General features: G+C 35.6%; 1 protein-coding gene across 1 annotated transcript; it reads left to right on the top strand.

Annotated features, from left to right (window-relative positions):
- The first annotated feature begins 3,046 nt into the window (after positions 1–3,046).
- On the top strand, positions 3,047–6,920 carry LOC131737769 (uncharacterized). Its single transcript, XM_059028926.1, has 4 exons — positions 3,047–4,059; positions 4,593–4,761; positions 5,489–5,639; positions 6,206–6,920. The coding sequence occupies exons 1-3, from the start codon at positions 3,210–3,212 to the stop codon at positions 5,616–5,618; spliced, it is 1,149 nt and encodes a 382-aa protein (XP_058884909.1). The 5' UTR covers positions 3,047–3,209; the 3' UTR covers positions 5,619–5,639; positions 6,206–6,920.
- The last annotated feature ends 19,692 nt before the right edge of the window (positions 6,921–26,612 follow it).

The following is a 26,612-nucleotide window of genomic DNA, read 5'->3' as shown; positions in this document are numbered from 1 at the left end:
AAGCGCAGAGAGCATCATGAAGAACAAGGAACACACCAGGCAGGTCCGAGATACTGTTGTGGAGAAGTTTAAAGGCGGATTTGGATACAAAAAGATTTCCCAAGCTTTAAACATCCCAAGGAGCACTGTGCAAGCGATAATATTGAAATGGAAGGAGTATCAGACCACTGCAAATCTACCAAGACCTGGCCGTCCCTCTAAACTTTCAGCTCATACAAGGAGAAGACTGATCAGAGATGCAGCCAAGAGGCCCATGATCACTCTGGATGAACTGCAGAGATCTACAGCTGAGGTGGGAGACTCTGTCCATAGGACAACAATCAGTCGTATACTGCACAAATCTGGCCTTTATGGAAGAGTGGCAAGAAGAAAGCCATTTCTTAAAGATATCCATAAAAAGTGTCGTTTACAGTTTGCCACAAGCCACCTGGGAGACACACCAAACATGTGGAAGAAGGTGCTCTGGTCAGATGAAACCAAAATCGAACTTTTTGGCAACAATGCAAAACGTTATGTTTGGCGTAAAAGCAACACAGCTCATCACCCTGAACACACCATCCCCACTGTCAAACATGGTGGTGGCAGCATCATGGTTTGGGCCTGCTTTTCTTCAGCAGGGACAGGGAAGATGGTTAAAATTGATGGGAAGATGGATGGAGCCAAATACAGGACCATTCTGGAAGAAAACCTGATGGAGTCTGCAAAAGACCTGAGACTGGGACGGAGATTTGTCTTCCAACAAGACAATGATCCAAAACATAAAGCAAAATCTACAATGGAATGGTTCACAAATAAACATATCCAGGTGTTAGAATGGCCAAGTCAAAGTCCAGACCTGAATCCAATCGAGAATCTGTGGAAAGAACTGAAAACTGCTGTTCACAAATGCTCTCCATCCAACCTCACTGAGCTCGAGCTGTTTTGCAAGGAGGAATGGGCAAAAATTTCAGTCTCTCGATGTGCAAAACTGATAGAGACATACCCCAAGCGACTTACAGCTGTAATCGCAGCAAAAGGTGGCGCTACAAAGTATTAACTTAAGGGGGCTGAATAATTTTGCACGCCCAATTTTTCAGTTTTTTATTTGTTAAAAAAGTTTGAAATATCCAATAAATTTCGTTCCACTTCATGATTGTGTCCCACTTGTTGTTGATTCTTCACAAAAAATTACAGTTTCATATCTTTATGTTTGAAGCCTGAAATGTGGCAAAAGGTCGCAAAGTTCAAGGGGGCCAAATACTTTCGCAAGGCACTGTATTGATGGACATTACATAAGCAAATGAGATGTCGTTTTTTTTTTTTTTTTTTGCTATACCATGTTCCTAAATGTTTTCTGGGGAGAGTAAAAATACATGATTCATGTACTAAGGGTTACTCTTAAATGAATTAACGGTCCAGTTTATGGTAAACTGTGCATGCATGATTTAGAAACTCAGCTGTCAGCTGAGCAGAATATCTCAAAAACTGGCCTGAATTCGAAAATGAATATTTGCTAACCTTTTATTACGCGAATTTGACATATGAAACATTTTTGGCGCGAATAATACTATTGTAAATGCTTTCAGGATAACAGGTCGTCTTGTGTAATTCACCAAATATTTTGGCCACGATATTTCTGGACTTACAGTATTTAAATTTTACCCAATGAAGAAAAAAATACTACTGTGTAGGGCATGTTAAGAATTCTTGCATATTAAAAAAAAAAAAAAAAAAATCCTAATTTTAGGGAAATTATTTTTAGAATTTAAAGTGGTCAAACTTAGTTAAGTATATTGCCATGTCGTTGTAATGTGGGTGAACAATAAATAGTAAATATGAAAATATTTTAAAGTACAACTATTATTACTCTACAGAATGTTCTTGGGGATTCACAGCAGCGTGGAGGTGTAGTACTTTGATAATCTTGTTCAGACAACGCCATTTTCTCTCGCGGGATGTGCTCCATTTTGTGGGCATATTAGGAATTCTTAAACTCTTATGGAGGTAATTATTCGAACATTTAAAGAGTCCACGTCTATATAAGTGTGTGTGTGCATATATATATTTATATATATATATATAGATGCATAGATAGATAGATAGATCTCTCTCCATTTGGTTGTATTGTTTTATGAACGATTACATAGTTAGGCACCCACTAAATGGCATAGCCAAACATTTGAAATATAAATTGGTAGAAAATGATATACTGTAAAATGTAGACAGCTAATATGTTTATTTATTACAGAATAGATATTTTTCAATCAAAATGCAGACGGTAATATACCCCACACACACTTGCTTCTGTATTTTATTTTAATTGACAGATGGAACAGGAAAGCACTGGGGATTCTGTTTTAAACTCCCACATTAGTTCTGTGTTGCCAAACCTCACCACCTGTGTGCTCAATTCTGTTTTGGACACACTCAAAAACCTGGGTGTAGAAACCCTGGATGATTTCAGATTTGTAAGATGATGATCTCCTGATGGTCCTCAAGCCAATAGAAGTTCGAAAACTCCTAGCCAGCTTTACAGTCACATGTGAGTATATTACAGTTCAGTCAATTGTCTTCAAGTGCTTAATTGGCAGTAAACCTATTTATTTATTTATATATATATATATATATATATATATATATATATATATATATATATATATAGTGTATATATACATACATAAAACCTGTATTTTGTATTTTGTCTCTTGTCTATATCATTGTGTATACTTTTATTTAGAATTGTTGAATGAGAGAAAATTGTGGCAATTACATCACATAATCCTTTAACAAATGACAGAAATGTTTACTGTTTGGATGTACATACATTGCTTATTGCTAATTTAATTAATAAAAAGCCGGTTAAAATTAACTAATTGTGTATTACGGACAAACTTAACCAATTACAAAACCTCTAAGAATTTTGTAAGTTTAAAAAAAATCTGGAATGTGTGTTGGGGGGGTGGAAAACAAAAACAAACAAAAAATGAAATAATAACTTAATGTTTTTTTTCTGTAATTCTGAAGGTGAAACCACGATTTCCAGCAGTCCATGCTCATCCAGAACAGTCTCCAGCCCAGGGTGCTCTTTTGCACAGAGTTGTATCGAGTTGGATGAATCACTTTCACCTTTGGAAGCTGACTGGTTCCTTCGGTTTGAGATACCATGGGAAAAACTCCCTACTGACCTCCTTTACAAGTTAGAAAGGCCATCGCCAAAGCAACGCAGAGAAATGATACGACTCATTATTAATGAAGTCACAGGGGTCTGCAAGAGGCCTTCAAAGAAACATCTTACAGATATAGCAAGAAGAATTGTGGCAAAATATCCTAAATCTTTGCAGGATGTTATCGAAGGCCACATAGTTGGCAGTGGATATGATTCCTTGGTAAAACAGCTGCAGAGCAGAGCAGATAATGTGAAGCGTACACAGTTTTCTACCACCAAAAGACAGTTTCAACACAGTAGTGGGAGCGACACGGAAGAAGTTCCTGCAAAGGAACAAGCTTTACCTCAAGACACTTACGGTTGCATAAACTGGGATCCCGAGCACCTGCCAATCACAGAGACACTTACAAGTCAAAAACAGCAACAAGAAGAAATGAAAACCATGTTCAGAGAAAGAAACTGGGATACACAGATAATCACCAAAAAAATGATGGCAACGTACTACACTCAGAGAAAAGACATCATCCGAGGTATGGAAACTGAAAAAATAAGGAGGGAGTGGCCATTTCTGTTTGAAATGCCAGGATTACAAGCACACTTCAGGGCACTTACAGGTGTACAATTAGAAGGGAAATTTTTTGAGACCGTAAAAAACAAATCGCACAGAATTCTGGCCTACATGGACACTCTCAACAATGAGAAACAAAGAAAAACTGCAAGAGTTTTGTCACAGATCGAAGTTGCAAAGAAGGACACAAAGTCTAAATTACCGGAGATGCTAGGGTTGGTTTTGCTGCTGCTTGCTTACTTTGGTGAAGACGACAAGCAAATGTTTTTCCAGGTGGATGACACTTGCTTACCTTCTGAAGTGCCAACATCTGATCTGCCTGCATCACCTTGCATTATTTTCTGTGGTATGTGTTTTGGTAATCCATGCATTTGTTTGACATATGCTCAGTAGTTTTATTTTATTTACTTTTGGCTGAGGAATAAGGGGACGAAGTATAATCTGAATTTAATTAGCATTTTTAGTATCCCAGAGAAATGACTGAAGAGAAATGCTTTGTGAACAATCTGCTTACATCCAAATTCCATTTTAAATAATTGTGTAAGGTTCATGAGCAGTTTTCAGTGTTTTTTAATTTAGTTTCTTCTCGCATACTAAATAACTTAGTCCAAAAATCATATCCAGGTTCTTTTAAATATGTAAGTGTTTTGTACACAACTCTCTTGCTAGAACTACCTGGAGCATTATGTAAACTGCTAAGGAATGATTTAATATGAAATTTCAACAGCCCTAAGGCTTTCTGTAAATTATATGATTAATTGTAGTGGGTTTGAGTGTTTTTATGTACGTATGTTTGAAAATGTTTGTCTTCAGAATGAAAATGATGAAGTCAATTTAACAAACGTCTTGAATTTTATTTTTATATTTTTCCTGCTGCAGGAGATTCCCTTCTGACTGCATCCCGCTTAATGCTGAGCATTGATAAAGTTGTCGTTACAGAACAACAAACTAACTTTGTGGAAGCTTTGCTTATGATGTTTGCATCCTACTACTGCTTGAACATCCATTACCCATCAGAGTTGGGAGCAACACTTGAATTCCTTCAAAGGTACAGTATATAACACATGGATATGTACCTTGTTTTCGCTTTAACCTGTTTATAGTGGAGCGATTTAAACTTCTCAAATATTTGTGACACCAGTAATGATCAGTCTAATACAATGGTAATTTTCATATTTTGTATTTGAATGTTAAATTACCCACAGTTGACACTTCAAAGAGCATTTTAAGCATGTGTAAAATAAAAAAATATATAGATTAAGCTATTCATTGTAAATACTATGCCCATGTTTTATCTTTTGTTATGGGTGTTTTAAAAGATAATGAATGTTCCCATATGTTGCTTCAACTGTTTTAAGGTGTTAATTGTGTGGTGTGTGTGTTTTATTTTTTTTTATTTTTTTACATCTCAACCACTTTACACTTTTGAATTGCAGCGTTCTCTTGTTCTGTTTCCAAGATGTCTTTGCATGGACTTGCATGTATTTCAGAACTACATTTCCACATCATCCTCCCAATCACTGGTAAATCCATCTCATTCACATTTTTTCTGAAATACATGCGAGGCCATACAAAGCCATCTTGGAAACGGAACAAGAGGACGCTGCAATTTAGAAGTGTAAAAAAGTGTTTGAGATGTTAACATAATACACACACCTTACCTAAACAGCTGTAGCAACACATGGGAACATGTAACACACACACACAAATAAAATACCCTTTGTTACCCTTTAAGAATATATAAAATATTTGCATTTTTTTTTCCTCTCTAATAGATGCATCTTCAAAATAAATCCAGACAAAGGGACGAAGGTCGAACGGAAGCCACATAAGAGGCAATATGCTGTGAATCCAAGAGTTCTTTCCCTCATTTCTGCAATTGCTAATTTTGAATGGAGAGAATAAAATGTAATTGTTATGTCAAAAGTAAGTAATCTTGCAGTAAGCTGTAATGCTAGGTATGTCTTATTTATAGATCATATAAGCACTCTGAAATATGGGCTCCTGAGTGGCATATCTGGTAAAGGCCTCAACCTTGAGTGCAGGATAGGAGAGAGCGAGGTGGTCTCCTGTGCCATTGTCCAACATGGCAGAGAGTTTGCAGTGGGGGTGGCACACAATTGGCAGAGCATCGCTGGGGTAGGGAGGGTTTGAATCAACTAGGGCTCCCTCAATTCACAGAGCTCGAGCAACTCCTGTAGGTTCAGGGTGTTAGCAGTTTCCAGCTACATTGAATCCTTCGATCAAAGTGTTAGTTGGGCTGTGGCAGCTCTGGGCTTGCGGTGCGAAAAATAGGTATGGCTTTGACGTATGTACCGGAGGACACATGCTTTGTCTCATCCCTCATGAGTGGCACGGAGTAGTTGAATTGGTAATTCCAAATTAGGGTGAAAAGAGGGAGAACAAAAATTGCCGGTTATTTAGAAAAATTATTTATATATATATTTTTTTTAATCTAAGCCTGTTTCATTTTTTTTTACTCTTTTATACAGGTTTTCAGTCACCAGCATGTCAACTGCAGCACAAAGCAGCTTCTCCACATTTGACTCCTAGGCCGGGACCTGATTAAAACTTTGACGACCCACCAATCACACTTTACAAAACGGAATGTTATCGCTTTTTGGTTTTATGAGTAGGAGAAATTGGATATTTACAAAAACAACAAAAAGCGATAACATTCTGTTTTGTAAAGTGTGATTGGCGGGTCGTCCCGCCCTAGCCTGCTCAATCAAAAAACAGCAGTTTGAACACTATTTAAAAACAAAAACATCTGTTGTGCTACTGACTCCATTATTACGGCTGTGAAAGAACCATGGACTTGTTTGTGAGAACTGTCCGAGTCCAACAAGGCCTGGATCAACATTATTGCGGAAAACACTTGGTATCTGTTAATAGTTGATTTGTCTGTAGAAATATGCTAAGAGAAAGTGAGGGCACAGTTCGGTAGCCAGTTTTAGTATATTTAGTATGGTTTTACTGTGTACTAGGCTTACCATTGTTGGTATCCTAGCAGCTGGTATGTTAACATTTAAAATAATAACTCAGCTTGAGGAGTGATTGAGCATTTTTTGTTAATTCCTGCATTTTCGAAAAGGTTGTATAGGGGCTCCATGACACAGAAGCTATCATGCCTAATGAATATGTATATTTTGTATTTGCTCAGTAAAATGCTCAATAAAAAGTTGTAATAAAATTCTGAAAGCTTAAGGAATGCTTGTTAATGTTTTTCATTATTTATTTTCTGCTGTTTAACACTTAGTGTAAATTAACTAATAATTAAGCACATATTTGAGCTTTTATAAATCGTACACACTATAACCTGAAAATGAATGTGTTCCATAGTAAAATGACTAAACTTAACATTAATTATAACATATATAAACCATCATTCCACAGTAGAAAACTGCTAAATAAAAGTATGCAACTTATTTAATAACTACATTTAACATTAATTATAACATGTATAAACCATCATTCCACAGTAGAAAACTGCTAATTTAAAGTGTATAACCTATTTATTAATGAAGATTGAAGTAAAATGAAAGGGAAAAAACATTTATTTTGCAGTTTTTTCTCAATTAATTAACAATATGAGTATGTAAAACTAGGGTGAGGTAATATTATATTAATGTTTTTTAAAGCAAATTTTACGAAGTTTTGCAGTAGAATCATGGAGAAAATTATATTACGTTTTTTTTACAGTACATTTACGGTTGTAAACTGTAGTGTTTCAATGAAAATAACCATTTATTTTACAAATGAAACCGTAATTCAATTTACGGTTCGGATTATTATTTTACAGTTATTCACCGTGCAGCTCGGCTGCCAGACAATTACCGTAAAATTACGGGGTTTTTTTTACAGTGTAGTTACGGCTCTGGGCAAAACCAAAGCCCATGGCCAGTATACAATATTTTTCTGTCTGCAATCTTTTCTGTTGAGCACTACTGACACCGTTGAAACGGTGAGCCTTATGTCGCCTGCGGATATATTAGTCCAATCAATGCGTCTGAAGCTTATCTATAATCCCAAGGTAACTGCTCACTGTTAACACGTTGTAAGACGTTAATTCACGTTTTAAGTAATACAGTGTCCCCTTCAGACATGTTAAAGGAGAGATTCGGGAATAACATTCAAAACTATGCGCGAGTAAATACCACCCTAACTCCTAACATCCAAAAAAAAAAAAAAAGAAAAAAAAATAACAATAATAATAATTATATATATATATCGTAGCTACCGGGGCATGCAATTATATATATATATATATATATATATATATATATATATATATATATATATATATATATATATATATATATATATATAATTGCATGCCCCGGTAGCTACGATATGGAGTCTTTCCATCCACCTCCAGTTGCTTCATCCGGAGGTGCATGCAATTTATATATACATACAGTACTGTGCAATAGTTTTATGCAGTTGTGAAAAAATGCTGTAAAGTAAGAATGCTTTCAAAAATAGACATGTTTATAGATTATATTTATCAATTAACTAAATGCAAAGTGAGTGAACAGAAGAAAAATCTAAATCAAATCCATATTTTGTGTGACAACCCTTTGCCTTCAAAACAGCATCAATTCTTCTAGGTACACTTGCACAAAGTCAGGGATTTTGTAGGCATATAGTCAGGTGTATGATTAAACAGTTATACCAAACAGGTGCTGATTATCATCAATTCAATATGTAGGTTGATACACAATCATTAACTGAAACAGAAACAGCTGTGCAGGAGGAATAATACTGGGTGAGGAACAGGCAAACTCAGCTAACAAGGTGAGGTTGCTGAAGACCATTTACTGTCAGAAGTCATACACCATGGCAAGACTGAGCTCAGCAACAAGACACAAGGTAGTTATACTGCATCAGCAAGATCTCTCCCAGGCAGAAATTTCAAGGCAGACAGGGGTTTCCAGATGTGCTGTCCAAGCTCTTTTAAAGAAGCACAAAGAAACGGGCAACGTTGAGGACCGTAGACGCAGTGGTCGGCCAAGGAAACTTACTGCAGCAGATGAAAGACACATCATGCTTACTTCCCTTCGCAATCGGAAGATGTCCAGCAGTGCCATCAGCTCAGATCTGGCAGAAAACAGTGGGACCCTGGTACACCCATCTACTGTCTGGAGGTCTGGTCAGAAGTGGCCTTCATGGAAGTCTTGCGGCCAAAAAGCCATACCTCCGACGTGGAAACAAGGCTATGCGACTCAACTATGCACGAAAACACAGGAATTGGGGTGCAGAAAAATTGCAGCAGGTGCTCTGGAATGATGAGTCAAAATTTGAAATATTTGGCTGTAGCAGAAGGCAGTTTGTTTGCCGAAGGGCTGGAGAGCGTACACAAATGAGTGTCTGCAGGCAACAGTGAAGCAGGGTGGAGGTTCCTTGCAAGTTTGGGGCTGCAAGTACAGGCAGATACTTATCCATCAAGCAAGACCATCAGGGAGGCATCTGATTGGCCCCAAATTTATTCTGCAGCATGACAACGACCCCAAACATACAGTGAAAGTCATTAAGAACTATCTTCAGCGTAAAGAAGAACAATGAGTCCTGGAAGTGATGGTATGGCCCCCACAGAGCCCTGATCTCAACATCATCGAGTCTGTCTGGGATTACATGAAGAGAGAGAAGCAACTGAGGCTGCCTAAATCCACAGAAGAACTGTGGATAGTTCTCCAAGATGTTTGGGCCAACCTACCTGCCGAGTTCCTTCAAAAACTGTGCGCAAGTGTACCTAGAAGAATTGATGCTTGATGCTGTTTTGAAGGCAAAGGGTGGTCACACCAAATATGGATTTGAATTTGATTTTTCTTCTGTTCACTCACTTTGCATTTAGTTAATTGATAAATATAATCTATTAACATGTCTATTTTTGAAAGCATTCTTACTTTACAGCATTTTTTCACAACTGCATAAAACTATTGCACAGTACTACTACTGACACCGTTGAAACGGTGAGTCTTAGATCGCCTGCGGATACATTAGTCCAATCAGTGTGTCTGAACCTGGTGTGTAATCCCAAGGTAACTGCTCACTGTTAACACGTTGTAAGACGTTAATTCACGTTTTAAGTAATACAGTGTCCCCTTCAGACATGTTAAAGGAGAGATTCGGGAATAACATTCAAAACTATGCGCGAATAAATACCATCCTAACTCCTAACATCCAAAAAAATAAAAAAAAATAAAAAAATAACAATAATAATAATTATATATATATATATATATATATATATATATATATATATATATATATATATATATATATAATTGCATGCCCCGGTAGCTAAATGCTTAGTTACGGCTCTGGGCAAAATCAAAGCCCATGGCCAGTATACAATATCTTTCTGTCTGTATTCTTTTCTGTTGAGCACTACTGACACCGTTGAAACGGTGAGTCTTATGTCGCAAGCGGATACATTAGTCCAATCAGTGCGTCTGAACCTGGTGTGTAATCCCAAGGTAACTGCTCACTGTTAACACGTTGTAAGACTTTTATTCACATTTTAAGTAATACAGTGTCCCCTTCAGACATGTTAAAGGAGAGATTCGGGAATAACATTCAAAACTATGCGCGAGTAAATACCATCCTAACTCCTAACATCCAAAAAAAAGAAAAAAAAACAACAATAATAATAATTATTGCATATATAATTGCATGCCCCGGTAGCTGCGATATGGAGTCTTTCTATCCACCTCCGATTGCTTCAACCGGAGGTGCATGCAATTTATGTATATATATATATATATATATATATATATATATATATATATATATATATATATATATATATATATATATATATATTTGCATGCCCCGGTAGCTAAATGCTTAGTTACGGCTCTGGGCAAAAGCAAAGCCCATGGCCAGTATACAATATTTTTCTGTCTGTATTCTTTTCTGTTGAGCACTACTGACACCGTTGAAACGGTGAGTCTTATGTCGCCTGCGTATACATTAGTCCAAACAGTTCGTCTGAACCTGATGTGTAATACCAAGGTAACTGCTCACTGTTAACACGTTGTAAGATCTTAAATTCACGTTTTAAGTAATACAGTGTCCCCTTCAGACATGTTAAAGGAGAGATTCGGGAATAACATTCAAAACTATGCGCGAGTAAATACCATCCTAACTCCTAACATCCAAAAAAATAAAAAAAAATAAAAAAATAACAATAATAATAATTATTGCATATATAATTGCATGCCCCGGTAGCTGCGATATGGAGTCTTTCTATCCACCTCCGATTGCTTCAACCGGAGGTGCATGCAATTTATGTATATATATATATATATTTGCATGCCCCGGTAGCTAAATGCTTAGTTACGGCTCTGGGCAAAAGCAAAGCCCATGGCCAGTATACAATATCTTTCTATCTGTATTCTTTTCTGTTGAGCACTACTGACACCGTTGAAACGGTGAGTCTTATGTCGCCTGCGTATACATTAGTCCAATCAGTGCGTCTGAACCTGGTGTGTAATCCCAAGGTGACTGCTCACTGTTAACAAGTTGTAAAACGTTAATTCACGTTTTAAGTAATACAGTGTCCCCTTCAGACATGTTAAAGGAGAGATTCGGGAATAACATTCAAAACTATACGCGAGTAAATTAATTCCTAACTCCTAACATCCCCCCAAATAAAAAAAAAAAGAAAAAAAAAATAACAATAATATTAATTATTGCATATATAATTGCATGCCCCGGTAGCTGCGATATGGAGTCTTTCTATCCACCTCCGATTGCTTCAACCGGAGGTGCATGCAATATATATATATATATATATATATATATATATATATATATATATATATATATATATATTTGCATGCCCCGGTAGCTAAATGCTTAGTTACGGCTCTGGGCAAAAGCAAAGCCCATGGCCAGTATACAATATCTTTCTGTCTGTATTCTTTTCTGTTGAGCACTACTGACACCGTTGAAACGGTGAGTCTTATGTCGCCTGCGTATACATTAGTCCAAACAGTTCGTCTGAACCTGATGTGTAATACCAAGGTAACTGCTCACTGTTAACACGTTGTAAGATCTTAAATTCACGTTTTAAGTAATACAGTGTCCCCTTCAGACATGTTAAAGGAGAGATTCGGGAATAACATTCAAAACTATGCGCGAGTAAATACCATCCTAACTCCTAACATCCAAAAAAATAAAAAAAATAAAAAAATAATAATAATAGTAATTATTGCATATATAATTGCATGCCCCGGTAGCTGCGATATGGAGTCTTTCTATCCACCTCCGATTGCTTCAACCGGAGGTGCATGCAATTTATATATATATATATATATATATATATATATATATATATATATATATATATATATATATATATATGCATGCCCCGGTAGCTAAATGCTTAGTTACGGCTCTGGGCAAAAGCAAAGCCCATGGCCAGTATACAATATTTTTCTGTCTGTATTCTTTTCTGTTGAGCACTACTGACACCGTTGAAACGGTGAGTCTTATGTCGCCTGCGTATACATTAGTCCAATCAGTGCGTCTAAACCTGGTGTGTAATCCCAAGGTAACTGCTCACTGTTAACACGTTGTAAGACTTTAATTCACGTTTTAAGTAATACAGTGTCCCCTTCAGACATGTTAAAGGAGAGATTCGGGAATAACATTCAAAACTATGCGCGAGTAAATTAAATCCTAACTCCTAACATCCCCAAAAAAAATAAAAAAAAAATAAAAAAAAAATAACAATAATATTAATTATTGCATATATAATTGCATGCCCCGGTAGCTGCGATATGGAGTCTTTCTATCCACCTCCGATTGCTTCAACCGGAGGTGCATGCAATTTATATATATATATATATATATATATATATATATATATATATATATATATATATATATATATATATATATTGCATGCCCCGGTAGCTAAATGCTTAGTTACGGCTCTGGGCAAAAGCAAAGCCCATGGCCAGTATACAATATCTTTCTGTCTGTATTCTTTTCTGTTGAGCACTACTGACACCGTTGAAACGGTGGGTCTTATGTCGCCTGCGTATACATTAGTCCAATCAGTGCGTCTGAACCTGGTGTGTAATCCCAAGGTAACTGCTCACTGTTAACAAGTTGTAAAACGTTAATTCACGTTTTAAGTAATACAGTGTCCCCTTCAGACATGTTAAAGGAGAGATTCGGGAATAACATTCAAAACTAGGCGCGAGTAAATTAAATCCTAACTCCTAACATCCCCCCCAAAAAAAAAAAAAAGAAAAAAAAAATAACAATAATATTAATTATTGCATATATAATTGCATGCCCCGGTAGCTGCGATATGGAGTCTTTCTATCCACCTCCGATTGCTTCAACCGGAGGTGCATGCAATTTATATATATATATATATATATATATATATATATATATATATATATATATATATATATATATATATATATATATATATATATATTTGCATGCCCCGGTAGCTAAATGCTTAGTTACGGCTCTGGGCAAAAGCAAAGCCCATGGCCAGTATACAATATCTTTCTGTCTGTATTCTTTTCTGTTGAGCACTACTGACACCGTTGAAACGGTGAGTCTTATGTCGCCTGCGTATACATTAGTCCAAACAGTTCGTCTGAACCTGATGTGTAATACCAAGGTAAACTGCTCACTGTTAACACGTTGTAAGATCTTAAATTCACGTTTTAAGTAATACAGTGTCCCCTTCAGACATGTTAAAGGAGAGATTCGGGAATAACATTCAAAACTATGCGCGAGTAAATACCATCCTAACTCCTACATCCAAAAAAATAAAAAAAAATAAAAAAATAACAATAATAATAATTATTGCATATATAATTGCATGCCCCGGTAGCTGCGATATGGAGTCTTTCTATCCACCTCCGATTGCTTCAACCGGAGGTGCATGCAATTATATATATATATATATATATATATATATATATATATATATATATATATATATATATATATATATATATATGCATGCCCCGGTAGCTAAATGCTTAGTTACGGCTCTGGGCAAAAGCAAAGCCCATGGCCAGTATACAATATTTTTCTGTCTGTATTCTTTTCTGTTGAGCACTACTGACACCGTTGAAACGGTGAGTCTTATGTCGCCTGCGTATACATTAGTCCAAACAGTTCGTCTGAACCTGATGTGTAATACCAAGGTAACTGCTCACTGTTAACACGTTGTAAGATCTTAAATTCACGTTTTAAGTAATACAGTGTCCCCTTCAGACATGTTAAAGGAGAGATTCGGGAATAACATTCAAAACTATGCGCGAGTAAATACCATCCTAACTCCTAACATCCAAAAAAATAAAAAAAAATAAAAAAATAACAATAATAATAATTATTGCATATATAATTGCATGCCCCGGTAGCTGCGATATGGAGTCTTTCTATCCACCTCCGATTGCTTCAACCGGAGGTGCATGCAATTTATGTATATATATATATATATATATATATATATATATATATATATATATATATATATATATATATATATTGCATGCCCCGGTAGCTAAATGCTTAGTTACGGCTCTGGGCAAAAGCAAAGCCCATGGCCAGTATACAATATTTTTCTGTCTGTATTCTTTTCTGTTGAGCACTACTGACACCGTTGAAACGGTGAGTCTTATTTCGCCTGCGTATACATTAGTCCAAACAGTTCGTCTGAACCTGATGTGTAATACCAAGGTAACTGCTCACTTTTAACACGTTGTAAGATCTTAAATTCACGTTTTTAAGTAATACAGTGTCCCCTTCAGACATGTTAAAGGAGAGATTCGGGAATAACATTCAAAACTATGCGCGAGTAAATACCATCCTAAATCCTAACATCCAAAAAAATAAAAAAAATAAAAAAATAACAATAATAATAATTATTGCATATATAATTGCATGCCCCGGTAGCTGCGATATGGAGTCTTTCTATCCACCTCCGATTGCTTCAACCGGAGGTGCATGCAATTTATGTATATATATATATATATATATATATATATATATATATATATATATATATATATATATATATATATATATTTGCATGCCCCGGTAGCTAAATGCTTAGTTACGGCTCTGGGCAAAAGCAAAGCCCATGGCCAGTATACAATATTTTTCTGTCTGTATTCTTTTCTGTTGAGCACTACTGACACCGTTGAAACGGTGAGTCTTATGTCGCAAGCGGATACATTAGTCCAATCAGTGCGTCTGAACCTGGTGTGTAATCCCAAGGTAACTGCTCACTGTTAACACGTTGTAAGACTTTTATTCACATTTTAAGTAATACAGTGTCCCCTTCAGACATGTTAAAGGAGAGATTCGGGAATAACATTCAAAACTATGCGCGAGTAAATACCATCCTAACTCCTAACATCCAAAAAAAAGAAAAAAAAACAACAATAATAATAATTATTGCATATATAATTGCATGCCCCGGTAGCTGCGATATGGAGTCTTTCTATCCACCTCCGATTGCTTCAACCGGAGGTGCATGCAATTTATGTATATATATATATATATATATATATATATATATATATATATATATATATATATATATTTGCATGCCCCGGTAGCTAAATGCTTAGTTACGGCTCTGGGCAAAAGCAAAGCCCATGGCCAGTATACAATATTTTTCTGTCTGTATTCTTTTCTGTTGAGCACTACTGACACCGTTGAAACGGTGAGTCTTATGTCGCCTGCGTATACATTAGTCCAAACAGTTCGTCTGAACCTGATGTGTAATACCAAGGTAACTGCTCACTGTTAACACGTTGTAAGATCTTAAATTCACGTTTTAAGTAATACAGTGTCCCCTTCAGACATGTTAAAGGAGAGATTCGGGAATAACATTCAAAACTATGCGCGAGTAAATACCATCCTAACTCCTAACATCCAAAAAAATAAAAAAAAATAAAAAAATAACAATAATAATAATTATTGCATATATAATTGCATGCCCCGGTAGCTGCGATATGGAGTCTTTCTATCCACCTCCGATTGCTTCAACCGGAGGTGCATGCAATTTATTTATATATATATATATATATATATATATATATATATATATATATATATATATATATATATATATATATATTTGCATGCCCCGGTAGCTAAATGCTTAGTTACGGCTCTGGGCAAAAGCAAAGCCCATGGCCAGTATACAATATCTTTCTATCTGTATTCTTTTCTGTTGAGCACTACTGACACCGTTGAAACGGTGAGTCTTATGTCGCCTGCGTATACATTAGTCCAATCAGTGCGTCTGAACCTGGTGTGTAATCCCAAGGTGACTGCTCACTGTTAACAAGTTGTAAAACGTTAATTCACGTTTTAAGTAATACAGTGTCCCCTTCAGACATGTTAAAGGAGAGATTCGGGAATAACATTCAAAACTATACGCGAGTAAATTAATTCCTAACTCCTAACATCCCCCCAAATAAAAAAAAAAAGAAAAAAAAAATAACAATAATATTAATTATTGCATATATAATTGCATGCCCCGGTAGCTGCGATATGGAGTCTTTCTATCCACCTCCGATTGCTTCAACCGGAGGTGCATGCAATATATATATATATATATATATATATATATATATATATATATATATATATATATATATATATTTGCATGCCCCGGTAGCTAAATGCTTAGTTACGGCTCTGGGCAAAAGCAAAGCCCATGGCCAGTATACAATATCTTTCTGTCTGTATTCTTTTCTGTTGAGCACTACTGACACCGTTGAAACGGTGAGTCTTATGTCGCCTGCGTATACATTAGTCCAAACAGTTCGTCTGAACCTGATGTGTAATACCAAGGTAACTGCTCACTGTTAACACGTTGTAAGATCTTAAATTCACGTTTTAAGTAATACAGTGTCCCCTTCAGACATGTTAAAGGAGAGATTCGGGAATAACATTCAAAACTATGCGCGAGTAAATACCATCCTAACTCCTAACATCCAAAAAAATAAAAAAAATAAAAAAATAATAATAATAGTAATTATTGCATATATAATTGCATGCCCCGGTAGCTGCGATATGGAGTCTTTCTATCCACCTCCGATTGCTTCAACCGGAGGTGCATGCAATTTATATATATATATATATATATATATATATATATATATATATATATATATATATATATATATATATATGCATGCCCCGGTAGCTAAATGCTTAGTTACGGCTCTGGGCAAAAGCAAAGCCCATGGCCAGTATACAATATTTTTCTGTCTGTATTCTTTTCTGTTGAGCACTACTGACACCGTTGAAACGGTGAGTCTTATGTCGCCTGCGTATACATTAGTCCAATCAGTGCGTCTAAACCTGGTGTGTAATCCCAAGGTAACTGCTCACTGTTAACACGTTGTAAGACTTTAATTCACGTTTTAAGTAATACAGTGTCCCCTTCAGACATGTTAAAGGAGAGATTCGGGAATAACATTCAAAACTATGCGCGAGTAAATTAAATCCTAACTCCTAACATCCCCAAAAAAAATAAAAAATAAATAAAAAAAAAATAACAATAATATTAATTATTGCATATATAATTGCATGCCCCGGTAGCTGCGATATGGAGTCTTTCTATCCACCTCCGATTGCTTCAACCGGAGGTGCATGCAATTTATATATATATATATATATATATATATATATATATATATATATATATATATATATATATATATTTGCATGCCCCGGTAGCTAAATGCTTAGTTACGGCTCTGGGCAAAAGCAAAGCCCATGGCCAGTATACAATATCTTTCTGTCTGTATTCTTTTCTGTTGAGCACTACTGACACCGTTGAAACGGTGGGTCTTATGTCGCCTGCGTATACATTAGTCCAATCAGTGCGTCTGAACCTGGTGTGTAATCCCAAGGTAACTGCTCACTGTTAACAAGTTGTAAAACGTTAATTCACGTTTTAAGTAATACAGTGTCCCCTTCAGACATGTTAAAGGAGAGATTCGGGAATAACATTCAAAACTAGGCGCGAGTAAATTAAATCCTAACTCCTAACATCCCCCCCAAAAAAAAAAAAAAGAAAAAAAAAATAACAATAATATTAATTATTGCATATATAATTGCATGCCCCGGTAGCTGCGATATGGAGTCTTTCTATCCACCTCCGATTGCTTCAACCGGAGGTGCATGCAATTTATATATATATATATATATATATATATATATATATATATATATATATATATATATATATATATATATATTTGCATGCCCCGGTAGCTAAATGCTTAGTTACGGCTCTGGGCAAAAGCAAAGCCCATGGCCAGTATACAATATCTTTCTGTCTGTATTCTTTTCTGTTGAGCACTACTGACACCGTTGAAACGGTGAGTCTTATGTCGCCTGCGTATACATTAGTCCAAACAGTTCGTCTGAACCTGATGTGTAATACCAAGGTAACTGCTCACTGTTAACACGTTGTAAGATCTTAAATTCACGTTTTAAGTAATACAGTGTCCCCTTCAGACATGTTAAAGGAGAGATTCGGGAATAACATTCAAAACTATGCGCGAGTAAATACCATCCTAACTCCTACATCCAAAAAAATAAAAAAAAATAAAAAAATAACAATAATAATAATTATTGCATATATAATTGCATGCCCCGGTAGCTGCGATATGGAGTCTTTCTATCCACCTCCGATTGCTTCAACCGGAGGTGCATGCAATTTATATATATATATATATATATATATATATATATATATATATATATATATATATATATATATATTTGCATGCCCCGGTAGCTAAATGCTTAGTTACGGCTCTGGGCAAAAGCAAAGCCCATGGCCAGTATACAATATCTTTCTGTCTGTATTCTTTTCTGTTGAGCACTACTGACACCGTTGAAACGGTGAGTCTTATGTCGCCTGCGTATACATTAGTCCAAACAGTTCGTCTGAACCTGATGTGTAATACCAAGGTAACTGCTCACTGTTAACACGTTGTAAGATCTTAAATTCACGTTTTAAGTAATACAGTGTCCCCTTCAGACATGTTAAAGGAGAGATTCGGGAATAACATTCAAAACTATGCGCGAGTAAATACCATCCTAACTCCTAACATCCAAAAAAATAAAAAAATAAAAAAATAACAATAATAATAATTATTGCATATATAATTGCATGCCCCGGTAGCTGCGATATGGAGTCTTTCTATCCACCTCCGATTGCTTCAACCGGAGGTGCATGCAATTTATGTATGTATATATATATATATATATATATATATATATATATATATATATATATATATATATATATATATTTGCATGCCCCGGTAGCTAAATGCTTAGTTACGGCTCTGGGCAAAAGCAAAGCCCATGGCCAGTATACAATATCTTTCTGTCTGTATTCTTTCCTGTTGAGCACTACTGACACCGTTGAAACGGTGAGTCTTATGTCGCCTGCGGATACATTAGTCCAATCAGTGCGTCTGAACCTGGTGTGTAATCCCAAGGTAACTGCTCACTGTTAACACGTTGTAAGACTTTTATTCACATTTTAAGTAATACAGTGTCCCCTTCAGACATGTTAAAGGAGAGATTCGGGAATAACATTCAAAACTATGCGCGAGTAAATACCATCCTAACTCCTAACATCCAAAAAAAAGAAAAAAAAAGAACAATAATAATAATTATTGCATATATAATTGCATGCCCCGGTAGCTGCGATATGGAGTCTTTCTATCCACCTCCGATTGCTTCAACCGGAGGTGCATGCAATTTATGTATATATATATATATATATATATATATATATATATATATATATATATATATATATATATATATATATTTGCATGCCCCGGTAGCTAAATGCTTAGTTACGGCTCTGGGCAAAAGCAAAGCCCATGGCCAGTATACAATATCTTTCTATCTGTATTCTTTTCTGTTGAGCACTACTGACACCGTTGAAACGGTGAGTCTTATGTCGCCTGCGTATACATTAGTCCAATCAGTGCGTCTGAACCTGGTGTGTAATCCCAAGGTAACTGCTCACTGTTAACAAGTTGTAAAACGTTAATTCACGTTTTAAGTAATACAGTGTTCCCTTCAGACATGTTAAAGGAGAGATTCGGGAATAACATTCAAAACTATGCGCGAGTAAATACCATCCTAACTCCTAACATCCAAAAAAAAAAAAAAAAAAGAAAAAAAAAATAACAATAATAATAATTACTGCATATATAATTGCATGCCCCGGTAGCTGCGATATGGAGTCTTTCTATCCACCTCCGATTGCTTCAACCGGAGGTGCATGCAATTTATGTATATATATATATATATATATATATATATATATATATATATATATATATATATATATATATATATATATATATATATATTTGCATGCCCCGGTAGCTAAATGCTTAGTTACTGCTCTGGGCAAAAGCAAAGCCCATGGCCAGTATACAATATTTTTCTGTCTGTATTCTTTTCTGTTGAGCACTACTGACACCGTTGAAACGGTGAGTCTTATGTCGCCTGCGTATACATTAGTCCAAACAGTTCGTCTGAACCTGATGTGTAATACCAAGGTAACTGCTCACTGTTAACACGTTGTAAGATCTTAAATTCACGTTTTAAGTAATACAGTGTCCCCTTCAGACATGTTAAAGGAGAGATTCGGGAATAACATTCAAAACTATGCGCGAGTAAATACCATCCTAACTCCTAACATCCAAAAAAATAAAAAAAAATAAAAAAATAACAATAATAATAATTATTGCATATATAATTGCATGCCCCGGTAGCTGCGATATGGAGTCTTTCTATCCACCTCCGATTGCTTCAACCGGAGGTGCATGCAATTTATTTATATATATATATATATATATATATATATATATATATATATATATATATATATATATATATATATATATATATATTTGCATGCCCCGGTAGCTAAATGCTTAGTTACGGCTCTGGGCAAAAGCAAAGCCCATGGCCAGTATACAATATCTTTCTATCTGTATTCTTTTCTGTTGAGCACTACTGACACCGTTGAAACGGTGAGTCTTATGTCGCCTGCGTATACATTAGTCCAATCAGTGCGTCTGAACCTGGTGTGTAATCCCAAGGTGACTGCTCACTGTTAACAAGTTGTAAAACGTTAATTCACGTTTTAAGTAATACAGTGTCCCCTTCAGACATGTTAAAGGAGAGATTCGGGAATAACATTCAAAACTATACGCGAGTAAATTAATTCCTAACTCCTAACATCCCCCCAAAAAAAAAAAAAAAGAAAAAAAAAATAACAATAATATTAATTATTGCATATATAATTGCATGCCCCGGTAGCTGCGATATGGAGTCTTTCTATCCACCTCCGATTGCTTCAACCGGAGGTGCATGCAATATATATATATATATATTTGCATGCCCCGGTAGCTAAATGCTTAGTTACGGCTCTGGGCAAAAGCAAAGCCCATGGCCAGTATACAATATCTTTCTGTCTGTATTCTTTTCTGTTGAGCACTACTGACACCGTTGAAACGGTGAGTCTTATGTCGCCTGCGTATACATTAGTCCAAACAGTTCGTCTGAACCTGATGTGTAATACCAAGGTAACTGCTCACTGTTAACACGTTGTAAGATCTTAAATTCACGTTTTAAGTAATACAGTGTCCCCTTCAGACATGTTAAAGGAGAGATTCGGGAATAACATTCAAAACTATGCGCGAGTAAATACCATCCTAACTCCTAACATCCAAAAAAATAAAAAAAATAAAAAAATAATAATAATAGTAATTATTGCATATATAATTGCATGCCCCGGTAGCTGCGATATGGAGTCTTTCTATCCACCTCCGATTGCTTCAACCGGAGGTGCATGCAATTTATATATATATATATATATATATATATATATATATATATATATATATATATATATATATATATATATGCATGCCCCGGTAGCTAAATGCTTAGTTACGGCTCTGGGCAAAAGCAAAGCCCATGGCCAGTATACAATATCTTTCTGTCTGTATTCTTTTCTGTTGAGCACTACTGACACCGTTGAAACGGTGGGTCTTATGTCGCCTGCGTATACATTAGTCCAATCAGTGCGTCTGAACCTGGTGTGTAATCCCAAGGTAACTGCTCACTGTTAACAAGTTGTAAAACGTTAATTCACGTTTTAAGTAATACAGTGTCCCCTTCAGACATGTTAAAGGAGAGATTCGGGAATAACATTCAAAACTATGCGCGAGTAAATTAAATCCTAACTCCTAACATCCCCCAAAAAAAAAAAAAAAAGAAAAAAAAAATAACAATAATATTAATTATTGCATATATAATTGCATGCCCCGGTAGCTGCGATATGGAGTCTTTCTATCCACCTCCGATTGCTTCAACCGGAGGTGCATGCAATTTATATATATATATATATATATATATATATATATATATATATATATATATATTTGCATGCCCCGGTAGCTAAATGCTTAGTTACGGCTCTGGGCAAAAGCAAAGCCCATGGCCAGTATACAATATCTTTCTGTCTGTATTCTTTTCTGTTGAGCACTACTGACACCGTTGAAACGGTGAGTCTTATGTCGCCTGCGTATACATTAGTCCAAACAGTTCGTCTGAACCTGATGTGTAATACCAAGGTAACTGCTCACTGTTAACACGTTGTAAGATCTTAAATTCACGTTTTAAGTAATACAGTGTCCCCTTCAGACATGTTAAAGGAGAGATTCGGGAATAACATTCAAAACTATGCGCGAGTAAATACCATCCTAACTCCTAACATCCAAAAAAATAAAAAAAAATAAAAAAATAACAATAATAATAATTATTGCATATATAATTGCATGCCCCGGTAGCTGCGATATGGAGTCTTTCTATCCACCTCCGATTGCTTCAACCGGAGGTGCATGCAATTTATTTATATATATATATATATATATATATATATATATATATATATATATATATATATATATATATATATATATATTTGCATGCCCCGGTAGCTAAATGCTTAGTTACGGCTCTGGGCAAAAGCAAAGCCCATGGCCAGTATACAATATCTTTCTATCTGTATTCTTTTCTGTTGAGCACTACTGACACCGTTGAAACGGTGAGTCTTATGTCGCCTGCGTATACATTAGTCCAATCAGTGCGTCTGAACCTGGTGTGTAATCCCAAGGTGACTGCTCACTGTTAACAAGTTGTAAAACGTTAATTCACGTTTTAAGTAATACAGTGTCCTCTTCAGACATGTTAAAGGAGAGATTCGGGAATAACATTCAAAACTATACGCGAGTAAATTAATTCCTAACTCCTAACATCCCCCCCCAAAAAAAAAAAAAGAAAAAAAAATAACAATAATATTAATTATTGCATATATAATTGCATGCCCCGGTAGCTGCGATATGGAGTCTTTCTATCCACCTCCGATTGCTTCAACCGGAGGTGCATGCAATTTATATATATATATATATATATATTTGCATGCCCCGGTAGCTAAATGCTTAGTTACGGCTCTGGGCAAAAGCAAAGCCCATGGCCAGTATACAATATCTTTCTGTCTGTATTCTTTTCTGTTGAGCACTACTGACACCGTTGAAACGGTGAGTCTTATGTCGCCTGCGTATACATTAGTCCAAACAGTTCGTCTGAACCTGATGTGTAATACCAAGGTAACTGCTCACTGTTAACACGTTGTAAGATCTTAAATTCACGTTTTAAGTAATACAGTGTCCCCTTCAGACATGTTAAAGGAGAGATTCGGGAATAACATTCAAAACTATGCGCGAGTAAATACCATCCTAACTCCTAACATCCAAAAAAATAAAAAAAAATAAAAAAATAACAATAATAATAATTATTGCATATATAATTGCATGCCCCGGTAGCTGCGATATGGAGTCTTTCTATCCACCTCCGATTGCTTCAACCGGAGGTGCATGCAATTTATATATATATATATATATATATATATATATATATATATATATATATATATATATATATATATATATATATATATATGCATGCCCCGGTAGCTAAATGCTTAGTTACGGCTCTGGGCAAAAGCAAAGCCCATGGCCAGTATAAAATATTTTTCTGTCTGTATTCTTTTCTGTTGAGCACTACTGACACCGTTGAAACGGTGAGTCTTATGTCGCCTGCGTATACATTAGTCCAAACAGTTCGTCTGAACCTGATGTGTAATACCAAGGTAACTGCTCACTGTTAACACGTTGTAAGATCTTAAATTCACGTTTTAAGTAATACAGTGTCCCCTTCAGACATGTTAAAGGAGAGATTCGGGAATAACATTCAAAACTATGCGCGAGTAAATACCATCCTAACTCCTAACATCCAAAAAAATAAAAAAATAACAATAATAATAATTATTGCATATATAATTGCATGCCCCGGTAGCTGCGATATGGAGTCTTTCTATCCACCTCCGATTGCTTCAACCGGAGGTGCATGCAATTTATATATATATATATATATATATATATATATATATATATATATATATATATATATATATATATATATATATATATATTTGCATGCCCCGGTAGCTAAATGCTTAGTTACGGCTCTGGGCAAAAGCAAAGCCCATGGCCAGTATACAATATTTTTCTGTCTGTTTTCTTTTCTGTTGAGCACTACTGACACCGTTGAAACGGTGAGTCTTATGTCGCCTGCGGATACATTAGTCCAATCAGTGCGTCTGAACCTGGTGTGTAATCCCAAGGTAACTGCTCACTGCTAACACGTTGTAAGACTTTTATTCACATTTTAAGTTATACAGTGTCCCCTTCAGACATGTTAAAGGAGAGATTCGGGAATAACATTCAAAACTATGCGCGAGTAAATTAAATCCTAACTCCTAACATCCCCCAAAAAAAAAAAAAAAAGAAAAAAAAAATAACAATAATATTAATTATTGCATATATAATTGCATGCCCCGGTAGCTGCGATATGGAGTCTTTCTATCCACCTCCGATTGCTTCAACCGGAGGTGCATGCAATTTATATATATATATATATATATATATATATATATATATATATATATATATATATATATATATATATATATATATTGCATGCCCCGGTAGCTAAATGCTTAGTTACGGCTCTGGGCAAAAGCAAAGCCCATGGCCAGTATACAATATCTTTCTGTCTGTATTCTTTTCTGTTGAGCACTACTGACACCGTTGAAACGGTGAGTCTTATGTCGCCTGCGTATACATTAGTCCAAACAGTTCGTCTGAACCTGATGTGTAATACCAAGGTAACTGCTCACTGTTAACACGTTGTAAGATCTTAAATTCACGTTTTAAGTAATACAGTGTCCCCTTCAGACATGTTAAAGGAGAGATTCGGGAATAACATTCAAAACTATGCGCGAGTAAATACCATCCTAACTCCTAACATCCAAAAAAATAAAAAAAAATAAAAAAATAACAATAATAATAATTATTGCATATATAATTGCATGCCCCGGTAGCTGCGATATGGAGTCTTTCTATCCACCTCCGATTGCTTCAACCGGAGGTGCATGCAATTTATATATATATATATATATATATATATATATATATATATATATATATATATATATATATATATATATATATATATATATATATATTTGCATGCCCCGGTAGCTAAATGCTTAGTTACGGCTCTGGGCAAAAGCAAAGCCCATGGCCAGTATACAATATCTTTCTATCTGTATTCTTTTCTGTTGAGCACTACTGACACCGTTGAAACGGTGAGTCTTATGTCGCCTGCGTATACAATAGTCCAAACAGTTCGTCTGAACCTGATGTGTAATACCAAGGTAACTGCTCACTGTTAACACGTTGTAAGATCTTAAATTCACGTTTTAAGTAATACAGTGTCCCCTTCAGACATGTTAAAGGAGAGATTCGGGAATAACATTCAAAACTATGCGCGAGTAAATACCATCCTAACTCCTAACATCCAAAAAAATAAAAAAAATAAAAAAATAACAATAATAATAATTATTGCATATATAATTGCATGCCCCGGTAGCTGCGATATGGAGTCTTTCTATCCACCTCCGATTGCTTCAACCGGAGGTGCATGCAATTTATTTATATATATATATATATATATATATATATATATATATATATATATATATATATATATATATATATATATTTGCATGCCCCGGTAGCTAAATGCTTAGTTACGGCTCTGGGCAAAAGCAAAGCCCATGGCCAGTATACAATATCTTTCTATCTGTATTCTTTTCTGTTGAGCACTACTGACACCGTTGAAACGGTGAGTCTTATGTCGCCTGCGTATACATTAGTCCAATCAGTGCGTCTGAACCTGGTGTGTAATCCCAAGGTGACTGCTCACTGTTAACAAGTTGTAAAACGTTAATTCACGTTTTAAGTAATACAGTGTCCTCTTCAGACATGTTAAAGGAGAGATTCGGGAATAACATTCAAAACTATACGCGAGTAAATTAATTCCTAACTCCTAACATCCCCCCCCAAAAAAAAAAAAAGAAAAAAAAATAACAATAATATTAATTATTGCATATATAATTGCATGCCCCGGTAGCTGCGATATGGAGTCTTTCTATCCACCTCCGATTGCTTCAACCGGAGGTGCATGCAATTTATATATATATATATATATATATATATATATATATATATATATATATATATATATATTTGCATGCCCCGGTAGCTAAATGCTTAGTTACGGCTCTGGGCAAAAGCAAAGCCCATGGCCAGTATACAATATCTTTCTGTCTGTATTCTTTTCTGTTGAGCACTACTGACACCGTTGAAACGG

The sequence above is a fragment of the Acipenser ruthenus genome, chromosome 8 (assembly GCF_902713425.1).
Source record: "Acipenser ruthenus chromosome 8, fAciRut3.2 maternal haplotype, whole genome shotgun sequence".
Lineage (NCBI taxonomy): Eukaryota > Metazoa > Chordata > Actinopteri > Acipenseriformes > Acipenseridae > Acipenser > Acipenser ruthenus.
This window is presented reverse-complemented; position numbering and strand designations above follow the sequence as displayed.

What these genes read in the sequence shown, in the direction of transcription:
- LOC131737769 (XM_059028926.1), top strand. Translation starts at nt 3,210, where the DNA reads ATGATACGACTCATTATTAATGAAGTCACAGGGGTCTGCAAGAGGCCT. An exon ending in ACCTTGCATTATTTTCTGTG is followed by an intron (nt 4,060 to 4,592) that starts GTATGTGTTTTG and finishes TTCCTGCTGCAG; the next exon opens with GAGATTCCCTTCTGACTGCA. An exon ending in ACACTTGAATTCCTTCAAAG is followed by an intron (nt 4,762 to 5,488) that starts GTACAGTATATA and finishes CCTCTCTAATAG; the next exon opens with ATGCATCTTCAAAATAAATC.